Source organism: Notamacropus eugenii, chromosome 1 (genome assembly GCF_028372415.1).
Source record: "Notamacropus eugenii isolate mMacEug1 chromosome 1, mMacEug1.pri_v2, whole genome shotgun sequence".
In the NCBI taxonomy this organism is placed as follows: domain Eukaryota; kingdom Metazoa; phylum Chordata; class Mammalia; order Diprotodontia; family Macropodidae; genus Notamacropus; species Notamacropus eugenii.
The window spans coordinates 574,915,030-574,929,408 of record NC_092872.1 but is presented as its reverse complement, the minus strand read 5'-3'; the positions used below and the strand labels follow the sequence as shown (position 1 = coordinate 574,929,408).

Below are 14,379 nucleotides of genomic sequence, written 5' to 3'. Positions count from 1 at the left end.
ATACTTTCTTCAAATTTAATTTTCTTCACTTCTTTCCTCTTTTTCCTATAAATTTCTTAACTGAAATTTAAACTTTCTGCAATCTCAGGGTTTTTTAATTAACCCATTTAATTTTTTTTCTGTATGCCTATATCAAAAACTGAAATTTTCAAAATGGGCAATTCTTCTAGTTATAAATTATAATTCATTATGTGATTTGATTCACATTTGCACTTAGTCCCTTATTCCTTTAGTTACCATGATACAACATTACCAATCATTCACTTCTAAATAAAGGCCACAGTAATTGTTTAAAATATACTATATTTGTGACAGACAGAAAAAAACCCACTGAAGAAGCATTTCATTTCCATAAGTATTACAAAAAGCAAACTTAATTTTATAAAACTATTTACAGCTCTATTGAATGAGAAGGGAAAAATAACATAAAATGGAATAATTTTAAAACTTCACATATTTTAACCGTATCTTCTATGACTGAAAGAACACACAAAATATTTTTAAAACAATGAAATTCTGTTCAAAAGTTATCTGCTCAAAAATTATCAAATCATACCAATTTAAGCTTAATAGGTCACAGTATCATGAAATTCTTAAAATTTAGAATAGGATGGCATATCTAGTGTAATTCCTTCATTTTAAAAAATGAGGAAAGTGAGGTCCCCAGAGGGGAGGTGACTTGCCTTAGAATGATTACATATAAGTAGTAAGAGTCAGGATTTACATTGAACTCTTCTGATATCAAACCAGGACTCTTTCTGTTACACTAATACTTGAAAATCTCTTACAAAATATGAATCTATCTCAGTAAGCAAAAATTAACTCATTTCCCACCTGTGCATTTTACATAAGATTTAAAAACTGATTATAAAATACAATTTTGAAACTGATCTTACCTTTATTAAGATAAAGAGGTAGTAGTAAATCTACATTCAAAATTCTGACAACAGAAGTAAGACTTTAAGCACGAGCCCTTTTCATCCTGAATGGGAAGGGGCTAGCCAAGGTGGCCTGAAAACTGCCAGGATCACCAAATACTGCATAACAGTGCTCTGTGGCTTGTTTATGTATGCAAAATGTGGGCATGACTATCAGGCAAGTTTTTCCAGCTGGGGCCTGAACACAAATAATAATCATATCAGGATGTAGTATGATCTTCAAATATGAAAGCCTAAATAAACATATTGATACATCTTTTACACATACACAACTAGAAAGTACATATAAATTAAGACAGTATTAAAAATTTGGCTACTAAAATTGAGTAATGAAATGATAATTGTCAACAAAATCTTACAAGGGGCCACTATATCACATCAATTACTATTCTAATAGTAACTCAAATTTCTATAGCACTTTAAGTTTTACAAAGCACTTTCCTCACAACAACCCTGTGAGGTAGGTGATATACACGGTGTTCAAATGAGGAAACTTGTCCACTGTCATATTACTAACGAAGGCTGGAGTCAGATCCAGGTTTCCTCCCTCCAAAGCACATTCATTTTTTTTTAATGGAATAGGGGTAAAGGAGTTTCTCTTATTTTGTGGCTTCCTCGAAAATAGTTTCATATTTATTTCTCCTCAGGATAACAATCAAATCATTTGACTTAAAAGTCAGGTCTTTTGGAATTATGTATTTATTGCAAAAATTTTAAACACATTTTATTTGTTCACACTTAAGTTACTTGAAATAGATGGCATTTCAAGGTGACCAATCTGAAAAAAATAAAGCAATGATACAGTCCACAGTACTCCAAATTATGCAGCTGAAAAGTGAAAAATTCGGTTAGTGATTCAGATCTTCTGCTTATGCCTATTTGGAAACTTCCTCAGTCAGGATGATCAAATTCCAAGTTTTTCATTCACATTTTTTATATGTCTGTATGTGATGCAAATTGCCTTAAATGGCAAGTTGTGATATTGATTTAGCTGAATTTACTCATCATAATTAAATTGTCCCAAATAAATACACCCTGAAATGTAATACATACTAACAGACAAATTTCTATGTAACAGAACTTAATTGAGCACTTGAAAAATATTTTGCATCACTAGGAATAAATGTCAAAGACATCCTTTCCCCCCATATACTATATTTCATCACATACAGATATTTGTTTGATGACTTTCAATATTTGATTTGAAATTATACATATGAAATATTACTTAGATCTAAGTATTTTCAATGAAATATGCGGTTAATAGACATTAAGAAGTTTCTAAGTCTTAGTTAACAAAACAATGACATAGCTAAACCAGTTATTTTGGTCATCTTTGCCAAATAATTAGCAAAAGGGAAATGAGAAGTGTTTGCATGGAGTGATGCCTTGCTTTTTATATTTAGAGTAGCAAAATCATTCATTAGTTAAAATTATGTAAACAGCAAAAGAAAAATAATGGCTAACAAAACTATTTGGCATGTTTCTTAAAGAAGAAACCATGGACAAGAAAATGTAAGAATATCATTGATACAAGGACATCATTTGATATAATGAATTGCTGGAACTGACATTCCAACTGGACTTTTTCAGTCATCAAGTGTTAATTTACTATTGCACTAATAACTGTCCATGAAGTTGTCAGCAAGTTTGCTCCAAAATCCTCCTACCCTTAATCATAAATAATATCTGTTGACATAGATGCACAGAAAAAAAAATTATCTTATGCACTTGGAGTATGACCATCTATGAAACAATATTTATCTCCTCACAACATCTTAGAAAGGAAAGGATTACCATTTTATGAAGCTCTGAAAGCATGGCCAGTCACAACATCTAGTCTCTGAATGTAATTGCTCGTGAATTATTTCAGGTTCACAAAATTTTAATTAGCACAGACATAAGAGACAAGGAAAGTTTTTATTTTGCTGACTTCCACACAAACCCCTTTGGTGAAAATCATAAAATGCATGCACAGTGATTGTATTTTGTAAAGAATAACTAAGACATAATTTAGCTGTAAACAATAATGATTCAAATAAAAGCTTAAAGGAACATTTTATGAGAGCATTTTACTAAAAGTAAAAACAAAAATATGAGCATGAGGCCCTTGACTTTAATAAGGAAAAATTCAAGTTAATTTCAGCGCATGTTAAGAGCAACTAATTTTCCAAACATCTTGATACATAAGCAAATGAACTTAAAAAATAACAATTATTTTATTAGGCTTTTCCAGTCTGTGAGAAAAGTCAAAAAGCAGGATGCTCAAGATGATCTTCATTCTATTCACACTGCTACTTTGTATCACTGCAGATGAACATAATTTAAACAATAATGAACTTTAAAATTTTACCTATGGTACACCAAGTACCAGTTATTAGGTAAAAAATAAGTATCATAATTTTTTTATGGAGCTTGATATTAGTCTTAACTTAATTGGTGGTGGTGGTGGTAGTTTGTCTCTGTGTGTGTGTGTGTGTGTGTGTGTGTGTGTGTGTGTGTGTTTAAACATTTCCAAAGACAGTAAAAATTTTGTTCTAAATTTCGTGGTAAAGGAAGTTTAAAATAAGTTTGGCATCAGAAGACCCCAATAGATCTGCCTATGTTGGAGTTAAACCAATTTTACGCTGCTTATGTATACCATACTTGAGTCTTCAAAGATGTTACTTAAAACAGTTTACTCACTCTAGTTTCAGAGGAGCAGACTGTAGTGTATTAAACATTATTCACTGTAATTGTTTTCATGATTCATCATTATTTAATTAGTTTCTCTTGCCTTCATCACTTCTACTATAAATCCAGTAACAAAAACCCAGAGTCAACAAATCTAAACCTAAAATGGTGATCTCCTAAAGGACTACTATAAATGATTAGAAATAAAAGAAAAGTAAAACACTTCTTGCACGCCATATCTTGTTCTATAGGTGATGAGCTAAATGACTCAGTTGCCAAAATGCAATTTCTTAATTTGATTCAGTGAGTCATAGACCCCATTAAAGCTGAAAACTCAGAGAATAATGGAGAGCAATATTAATCTTTTACTTTGTGGCCAGGTCAAGATTTTCCAACAGAAATGGAAAAAAAAAACACTTTTTCTAAAGAAAGATAATTCCTTTAGTTCTGATTAATGAAATAAATACCCCACTGCCTCTAGGAACAAGAATTTCCTGACGTGAGACAACTGCAAAGAGAATTGGCAGTAACAGTGAGAACCTCCATACAAAGGGTTCAATTTTAAGTAGGACAAATACTGGCTGGCTATGGATTTTTTTCACTAAAACCTACTGTGTAAACCATACATATCAACACTACAATCTCCAATCCAAATGAAGATGACTATAATATGATGGAATTATACAACAGTAAAATAAAAATCATTTTCTCTTTTACTAAATATTAAGTTAAAAATCAGACTAGTAGGCAAAAGGCACATGCTTAAAAGTTTAGTAGAAACATTTGAATGTTTTATGTTACCTCAAATATACTCTTGACCTATTAAGTGTGAAAGAATAAACAAACAATTCAAATTGATTGCCCAGATAATTATGAAGTAACAGAAAACTTAAATGATCTACTATTTATGGCACGTATGTTCTAATTAGCTTAGCTGAAATCTTTATTAAACTGAAGATTTTTTTTTAAATGCTTTCCTGTAATTTGGTTAGGTCACAATTTTAGCTTAGACTTAATTTTCATTTTGCTTTACACATTTCTTTGTGCACAGTACAAGGTGTGAAAATTAGGATGATTGGATTAAAAATTAAAGAGAGAGTTAAAATGTTTTGTACATGTAAGTAATTAAATCAGCTAATAATGCAATAATGAAAAGACTAGGTAAACAGAGCTTCTTCACCCTAAACATTTCTTGTTTCTTTACATTTCATGATCTAGGTATTAATTTCTTAGACTGCTGAGAAGCCACACAGTGAACAACAACAACAAAAGTCACACAGCTGTAAAACACTAGTTTTGTTAGCTACAATTAGTATATAGTCACAACTAGTGAAAAAAAACCTGAAATAACAAAAAAGTGGAAGAATACATATTGCAAATTAATATTTAGGAATATATTCACTGATTCACTTGAATTACATAAAAAATAACAAGCTGTACACTTCCATTAATCTTCTGTAGTTCACCCAAAACACATTAAGTTCATGGGGAATGCAAAGTATGACATAACTCAGTACATCTTGTTCATTTTATAACAAATTCAAGAGTAAACGGGTAAAATTACCTATACTTCTCCAAGACCAACCACAAATAGGCTGAAGTTACAAATTGTAATTTATCCAATGTTCAATCAATAAGGCTTTATTTACACTTCTTTATAAGTTCAGCAAACAGTTTGATGAAATGTGCAGCTGCCTCTCAAGAGACAGGACGGCATATTCCACTGATTGGAGACAGCATTTGCTTACACTTTAATACCAACCAATAAGCAGCCAATTATGGTTCCATATATCCAAGTTTTCACATACAGTTTCCTTCCAGACTCTGTCATGAGCATACTAGCAGTCAGACCACCTAAGAATAGTAAAGATGGCAAAGTTTTCTTGAGGCTTAGTTTGGAATTAGTAGATTGCCCTGGAAACTTGTTTCTTCTTTGGGAATCTGGTGAATCATAGAATTCTGTCAGCAATCTATGGATACATAAAATAGAAATGAAAAGTTGTTTTTTTCTGGGTAATTTCTTAGTAGCTTATATTTAGTATTATAGAATGACAATGTAAAACACATATCTGTTAACACATAATGCCATATAGTTAGGAAACAATGTCATTTTCAAGGAACATAAATTTTTTGAGGCCTACAAAATTTGGATTAATTCAATCTATTATTTAATTAGCATCACTTTGTTTAAAAAAATCTATTAGAAAAGATGAACCTCAGGGAAGGATAGGGGCAGGAAATGGGGGAAAATCTAGGCAATATAAAAATATTTTTAAAAATCTACTTAAAAATAGAAAAATAGACAAGAAAGAAAGGAAGATATAGAAGAAACTCAACAAGCCAGTATTCAATATACCAAGTACACAAATTATGTAGAAAGGAATCTCTATTTGATAATAACTGCTGGGAAAAGAGGGGAACAATTTTGAAGAAATTAGGTTTATATAAATATCTTAGATCTTGAAACAAAAATATACTCAAAAAGGATATCTCACCTCAATATACAAGGTCATACATAAGGTACCTTTCATGGCAAGAGCCAAGGAAAGAATTTTTAACATAAAAGGGAATCTAGATAATCACAAAATTTAAAGTTTATTTTTCCATCAGGTGAAATTTGAAAAGTTTTTACCTAATCAATGAAGCTGTGGGTCGCAATCCAATATGGGTCACAATCCACAGTTTAAGAAGTGCTGAACGGGTCAAGAGTAGAAAAATCTTAAGAAGTTCTAAGCTAATATAAGAATAAAAGCTACTAATTGGGAAATAATAATAGCCAAAACATGCAGGAATTAATTCAAATAAGGGGCCAAAAAACATTCCTTAATATACACTCAAAATATATGAAAAAAGGAAGCATTTCTTTAAAAAAGCAATAATTGCTAATTAGAAAGGAAGCAAATTAGAAAGGAAAAGGAGAAAAGGTACTAACTCTACATCAGTGCACCTGTGATCAAATCCTGTTCTCTATGCCTATGTGATGTCACAACTCCTCTATGTCTCAGTTTTCTCATTTGTAAAAACAATGATAAGACTAGATAGTTTCTGAGGTTCCTTCTAGCTCTAGTTCTATGCTCCACTGCAGCAAATCACTAATAAGGAAAATGCAAATCAAAACAACTTTGTAGATTTACATCCAGCAAAAGGGCAAAAATATGCCAAAAGCGGAAAAGTCAATATTGGACATGTTGCTCAAAGAGAGGGACATTAATCCACTGTTCAAGAAAAAATGAATTAATCCAATAATGATGTAAAGAAAATGAGAACTTTGCTAAATAAGTGACTAAAATGTCATACCCTTTGACCAAGAGACCTCCAAGGAGATCAAAGACAAAAAGAAGTTACTAAATTTATGATAGAACTTTTAAACTCTGAAGAATCAATGGGTTGAAACTAGGTCCACAAGCTAAGTGCCTTGCTATGAAAATTAATGCTTCTTGGAAAATAATGCCTTTCTTATCAGAGTTTAAAACAATTATCACAAACAAGTATGAACTCAAATGGCTAACTAAATGAATATTCACTATGTAGACAATGAACATTCTTCAATTTTTTTCCTTATGTGTACAATTAGGGTAACTTTTAAAAAAAGCCAATTAGTGATTATGATTACATGCAGGAGTTTGCAGTATTCTAGGGATTGATAATCACCACAATGTCATCAACAATCAGGATCATTGATGAGGACTTAATCATAGATAAGAAATAACTCTCCTCTTGTAATTGCACTTTGCATTGGGTCTTCTATGAGAGGGGTAAGGACTACTGGGAGGCACATAGTTCCCTGTTTTATACCTTGTGTGATATTAGTAGTCTTAAAACAAGTTTTTCTCTGCTGTTATTGTTAGGAGAACCTAATTTTTTCACATGTAATGGTAGATACTTTGTTAAACGAGCTCTATAAGACTACATTTTATTCTTTTAAAATAAATGCTTTTTAAAATAGTCAGCCAGCAATAGGCACAGTGGGATCTTGTGTTTTCTGTATATTTGAATCAACTGTGTAATTGAAAAGAAAAGTAATCCATCATGGCTTAGCATTTTTATTCCTTTAGCCTTCCTATTCCCTTCCAGTTTCTTCAGGGTTGATCTCAATGTAAGTGCATTCTACTTTTTACAAATTATATGTAGATGGAAAAGCAGAAATATGGCCCACAGTTATTGATATTTTCTTGGTAACAAGGCCCATCATTTTGTCCATAACTTTGGTATCCTACTCTCCTTCAGTTACCTTAAGAACTGATTCCTATATTACCTTCAACATGGACCTGTATATTCTCTGAAAACTCACTCTAATCTAGATTTCTATTTGATCTTAACAGTACAATTTCAGCCTCCTCTATAAGCATATCCCTGTGGGCTCCACTGACATTGATGGTGAAAAGTCTATTACATAAATTATATGTAGGTGGAATCCTAGGAATGTGGTAAAATAAGGGATAGCGTAGTACTGAGTTCCTCATTTACCACAGCCAATGTCAAGAGAATGACAAGATAATTCCTTCAGAAACAATGTGACATCATCTCACTAACCACTTGCTCCTGGTACTCCTCCTCATCCCATAGATGCCCTATGGCTATAAGAGCCCAAGGTAAACCTCTGACTTGTCAGGGCCCTAGTTTTAGGCTCTGGCTTTGGAGTAAATCCCATTAACAATCTCTGTAGGTACCTTCACACCAAGAGGCATGAAAGCCAGAAAATCCTAAGAATTAAGGAAGGAGAAAACGTTGGGGCTAGATAAGAATGTAGAGCTAAGGAAGGAAGGGCAAGAAGAGGCTCAGTTACTTTGTGTTCTTGCTAGTATTGTCAAAAGACCTTCTGCCTGTCCCTCTGTGGACTGGGTCTCCATGAACCCAATAAGACCTCGGGTACCAAATCCCTCTCCAGAATGACTGGATCAGTTCACAAGTCTACCTACAATGCACTAGGTGTTCCAATTTTCTCACATCTTCTCCAACATTTATCATTTTCCTTTTTTTGTCATATTAGCCAAACTAATAGGCATGAGGTGATACCTCAGTTGCTTTAATTTGTATTTCTCTATTCAATAGTGATTTAGAGCATTTTTTCATATGACTATAGAAGCTTTAAATTTCTTCAACTGAAAACTGCCTGTTCATATCCTTTGACCATTTATCAATTGAAGAATGACTTGTATTCTTGGAAGTTTGACTCACTTCTCTAAATATTTTAGAAATGAGGTCTTTATCAGAGACTGGCTATAAAAATTGTTTCCTAGTTTTCTGATTCCCTTCTAATCTTGGTTGCATTGACTTTGTTTATACAAAAACTTTTTAATTTAATGTAATCAAAATTATCCATTTTACATTTCCTAATGTTCTCTATATCTTGTTTGGTTATAAATTCTTCCCTTCTTCATAGATCTGACAGGTAGGTATGACCTTTTATGTCTATATGATGTAGCCATTTTGACCTTATCTTGGTATATGGTATAATATTGGTCTATGCCTAGTTTCTGCCACACTGTTTTCCAGTTTTCCAAGCAGTTTTTGTCAAATAGGAAATTTTTAATCGAGAAGCTGGAGTATTTGAGTTTCTGTCTCTTTTCTTAGCCAGTACCAAGTAGTTTTGATGACTGCTGCTTTATAATACAGTTTTTAGATCTGGTATGGCTATGCCACCTCCCTTTGCATTGTTTTTATTAATTCCCTTGATATTCTGGACCTTTTGTTCTTCCAAATGAATTTTATTATTCTTTCCAGCTCTATAAAGTAATTTTTTTTTGGTAGTTTCACACAGCACTGAATAAGTAAATTAACTTAGGTGGAACTGTCATTTTTCTTACATTAGTTTGGCCTTCCCATGAGCAACTGATATTTTTCCAGTTACTTTAATCTGATTTTATTTGTGTGAAAAGTGTTTTGTAATTCTGTTCATTTAGTTCTTTGGTTTGTCTTCAAAGGTTGACTCCCAAATATTTTATGCTGTCTACAATTACTTTAAATGGAATTCCTCTATCTGTTGCTGCTTTGTTAGTAATATATAGAAAAGCCAATGATTTGTGTGGGTTTATTTTATATCCTGCTACTTTGTTAAAGTTGTTTATTATTTCAAGTTTTTTTTTTAGTTTAGTAGTATATCATTTGCAAAAGCAAGAGTTTTCGTTTCTTCATTGTCTATTCAAATTCCTTTGATTTCTTTTTCTTTTATTGATAAAGCTAACTTTCTAGTACAGTAACAAATAACAGTATTGATAATGGAACATCCGTGTTTTACCCTTGATTTTACTGGAAATATTTCTAGATTATCCCCACTACATATAATGCTTGCTAATGGTTTTACATAGATGCTACCTATCATTGATTCCTATGCTCTTTAGTGTTTTTAATGGGAATGGGTATTGTATTTTGTCAAAAGTTTTCTGCATTTATTGAGGTAATCATACGATTTCTGTTAATTTTGTTACTGATGTGGTCAATTATGCTGATAGTTTTCCTAATATCGTAGTTAACTAGCCCTGCATTTCTGGTATAAATCCTACCTGATCATAGTGTATTATTCACAAGATAAGTTGCTGTAATCTCTTTGCTAATATTTTATTTAAAAGTTTTGTATCAATATTCATTGAGGGAACTGGTCTATAATTTTCTTTCTCTGTTTTGGCTCTTCCCAGTTGAGGTATCAGCTCCATATTTGGATCACAAAAAAAAATTTGATAGGTCTCCTTCTTTGCCTATTCTTTCAAATAGTTTATGGAGTATTGGAATTAATTGTTTTTTACATGTTTCATAGAATTCACTTGCAAATCTATCTGGCCCTGGAGTTTTTTTCTTAGGAAGATGATTGATGGTTTGTTCAATTTCTTTTTCTGAAATGAGGTTATTTAAGTATTTTATTTTCTCTTCTGTTAATCTGGGCAATTTATATTTTTGTAAATATCCACGCATTTCACTTAGATTGTCAGATTTACTGGCATAGTTAGGCAAAAAAGCTCATAATTATTGTTTTAATTTACTCTTCATTGGTGGTGATTTCACACTTTTCATTTTTGACATTGGTAATTTGGTTTTTTCTTTCGTTTTTTAAATCCAATCAACCAAAGCCTTATCTATTTTGTTTGTTTGCTTTTTCATAAAACAAGTTCTTAGTTTTATTTATTAGTTTAATAGTTTTCTTAATTTCACCTCTGAGGAGGGCATGCCATGCTCAACTGTCCTGTGCCAGTGCCTCCCATAGCACACAATCAATTTCAAAGTTCCTAAGAGAGACACTTTGATACTCACCCAATCAACCTAACTCTTACATGGAGATACTAATAATGCACATGGAGAAACATAATACTAATGTTAGTGGAGTTGTGAATTGATTCTGGAGAGCAATTTGTAATTATGCCCAAAGGGCTATAACACTGTGCAAACCTTTTGATCCAGCAATACCACTTCTAGGTCTGTATCCCAAAGAGATCATAAAAAAGGAGAAAGAACCCACATGTAGAAAAATATTTATAGCAGCTCCTTTTGTGCTGGCAAAGAATTGGAAACTGAGAGAATGTCCATCAATTGGGGAATGGCTGAACAAGTTGTAGTATATGAATACTATACTGTTCTATAAGAAATGATGAGCATGCGGATTTCAGAAATACCTGGAAAGACTTATATGAACTGATGGTGGATAAAGTGAAGAGAACCAGGAGAACACTGTACACAGTAACAGCAATATTACTCGATTTCCAATTTTGATAGATCAATTGATGGAAAATGCTATACACATCCAGAGAAAGAACTATGGAGTCTGAATGCAGATCAAAGCTTACTATTTTCTCTTTTTTTTGTTTTTTTTGGGGGGGTTTTTTTCTTCTTTTTTGTGGTTTTTCCCTTTTGTTCTGATTCTTCTTTCACATGACTAATGTGGAAATATTAATATGTTTGCACATGTATAGGCTATATCAGACTGCATGCCATGTTGGGAAGGAGGGAGTGAAGGAGAGGGAAAAATGTGGAACTCAAAATCTAAAAAAAGTAAATGTTGAAAATTAAAAGTAAATGAATAAATTTAAGAATTTTTTTTTAAAACAGAGAAACAGAATCAGCATTGTTGAAGGAGTTTATCAAGGATCATAAGTGTCAAACACTTCCTAGAGAACAAGATTAAAATGTCATTGGGAAATGTCAAACAAAATAAATAAAAATACAATATACAACATTAAAAAGAAATTGCCTGGGGTACAAGCCCAGGGACTGAAGATAGCTAGTGGCTTTTAGAATGGAAGAGAAATGAACTCAGAAATGTGGAACTGGTTACACCTCTCTAATGTAGTATAGCAATAAACCAGCAGAAGAAAGGATTTAGAGGAAGAGTGTAAAGGAAGTGCAACCTTAAAGTTCCTGTTTCTCCTTAGGAATATCTCCAAGGGTCCCTCCTTCCCCAACCCCATTGTGGGTTGGGACCTGTGAGTCCAACCAGCCTCCAGGGTCAACCCAGACCCTGAGAAAGCAATGTAAAAATCACAGGGTTGGTGAAAGTGGACAATGGGCCTAGCTACAGTAATATTGCAGTCTACCTTCAGACCCACTTGGTCACTGTTACCTTTGAGGCCTACAAATCTCATCCAACCCTAATAGTCTTAAGAGAAGAAAGCAGACAGCAGAGTCAAGATAGTACTGGGCAGAGAAGAAAGGAGGGAAATGACTATAAGGGTATCACAAGGGGGGAAAAAGAGTGACTGGATACAGACAGATTAAAAACTAACAAAGGAAGGAAAATAACACGTTATAATAATTACTATTTTCAGGAAAGGAAACCATCAAAACCCTTAAGGAGGAAAATATTACAATAAATTATGTCAGGTTAATAGAAATGACAATGAAAATACTCCATGAACCTCCAGAATAGGTCAGAAGAAAAATAAAAGAAGAAAGCAATTACATCTCTCAAAGAAGAAACCTGCAGGTTGTAGACAAAGAGCTTTCTGAAGCATGTACTACATACAAAAAAAAAAAGGGACAGAATTTAAAACAAAAGACAGATTCAATCTCTGAGTTGATTGTTGCAGGGGGAAAAAATAACAGAATGGGAAGTGCAGATTGCTGATGCAGAAGGAAAATTAAGAGAACAAAAAGCAAAAAGAAAAATAGAATAACATTGAACACTTAGAAAATCAATAATGCTAAACTTTAAGAGAAGCTGTGGAAAAATAATTGAAGGATTCCAGGGTTTCTAGAAAAACATGATGGGCAGGGGGGAACACCTACATATCATATTTTAAAGTATTATACAGGAAAACTGCTCAGAAGTGTTGGAAATAGGTGGCAAAACGGATTACTAGCTTAAGTGTCAGGATACAAAATAAAGCCACAAAACTCATAGGCATTTTAAAGTAATTTTTTAAGGAATAAATTAAAATAAGAGAAATTTAATTTAAAACAAAATGTAAAAAAAACTAGCAATATACCAACATATTCAAAAATTTATAAAAATGACTAAAAATACTTTACCAACATAAAAGAAAAAAAAACAAGAAATATCAAGTGTTCATAATTTTTGGTCATATGAATATAATAAAAATGACAATATTGTCCAGTTTACAGATTTAAGATTGAACCAATTAAATAACTAAAAAGATAGAACTTTACAGAAGTAGACAGAATAATACCACGATTCATCTGAAGGAACAGTTTGCTTCTATTACTTTCCTACCACAATAAAGTGAAGCTAACAATGTTTTCCTCTATATTTGCCATTTGTTTCTACCTTCAACCTCGTTGGAGAATATGCCCATTAGTTGAAATCAATGAGTCAAAATTATTTGGTTTAGTCCCTTTTTTGTTATAAGTTCAAAACAAACATATATAACAGCACCAACAACAGTAGATTAATGTTCCGGTATTCCTAGCATATCTCAAAAATTTTCCTTTTTTTTTTTTTTTAACAACACATTCAAAAGAACATTACAGCTGCTTGACTTTTGTCATGGTATTCCAGACCTTTGTAGTGTACCTGGCAGCAGGTTGGTGCAGAATAAATATGCCCCTGACAAAGTCTTTGATAATTTGCAGGGTGGGAAATAAAAGCTTAGGATTTCTTATATTTTTCATTTATATTCTAATCAGAGATTTGAAACATGTTTACATGTGGTAATTTGTGTTATGTGATTCTTTTGAAAACTATTTATTCATATATTGACCACCAATCTGTTAGTAGATTACCCTCACTATCATTTATTCATGTCAATCGACATGAGATGAATACGAGCAACTCAGAAAAACAGTTTTGTATGAAATAATGTAGAATGGAATAAAAAAAGGACAAAATATACAATTACTACAATAGTGTAAATGGAAAAAAAAATCATTAAAATGATGTAATAATTAAATGGGAAAAAAAGTACTTGTGGAAGAGAACAAATACTGAAATATACCACTCAGCACACAGGAGGGTAACCATAAGGAAATATTGTTGTTAGTCATGATTCACTATTAAATATGTTTTTGCTTAACTGTTTCTTTGTCATAAAGGCAGGTTTATATTTTTTTGGGAAGGCAGAGATTATTCATGAAAATGACTAGCATGTAACAAAAAGGTACCCAGTAAAACTATTTTTTTAAACCTTTGCAAGTCTTTTTCATTTTGTGACTTGTTCTCCTTATAGTTTCATCCTTAAATGCCCTTGGAATGACTTGGCTTACTTGGATTTCTCATCAACTTTTCTTTAAATTTTTTTCCCTCTCCATTGCTTCATGCTGTTTTATAAAGGCAAAATTTATTGCCCATAATCTTCTGCCACCCTTCAGATTTTCACAAAGAAGT

At 32.3% G+C, this 14,379-nt stretch overlaps 1 protein-coding gene across 2 annotated transcripts in view; it reads right to left on the bottom strand.

Moving 5' to 3' along the window:
* Nucleotides 1-1,621: 1,621 nt before the first annotated feature.
* The window catches only part of AGPAT5 (1-acylglycerol-3-phosphate O-acyltransferase 5), a 74,856-nt gene continuing 62,098 nt past the window's right edge, over nt 1,622-14,379 (bottom strand). For both annotated transcript variants that reach the window (XM_072634381.1, XM_072634379.1), the window contains one exon: nt 1,622-5,581. In XM_072634381.1, the coding sequence (XP_072490482.1) occupies nt 5,356-5,581 (226 nt within the window). In that variant the 3' untranslated portion in view covers nt 1,622-5,355. The remainder of the gene's footprint in view (nt 5,582-14,379) is intronic.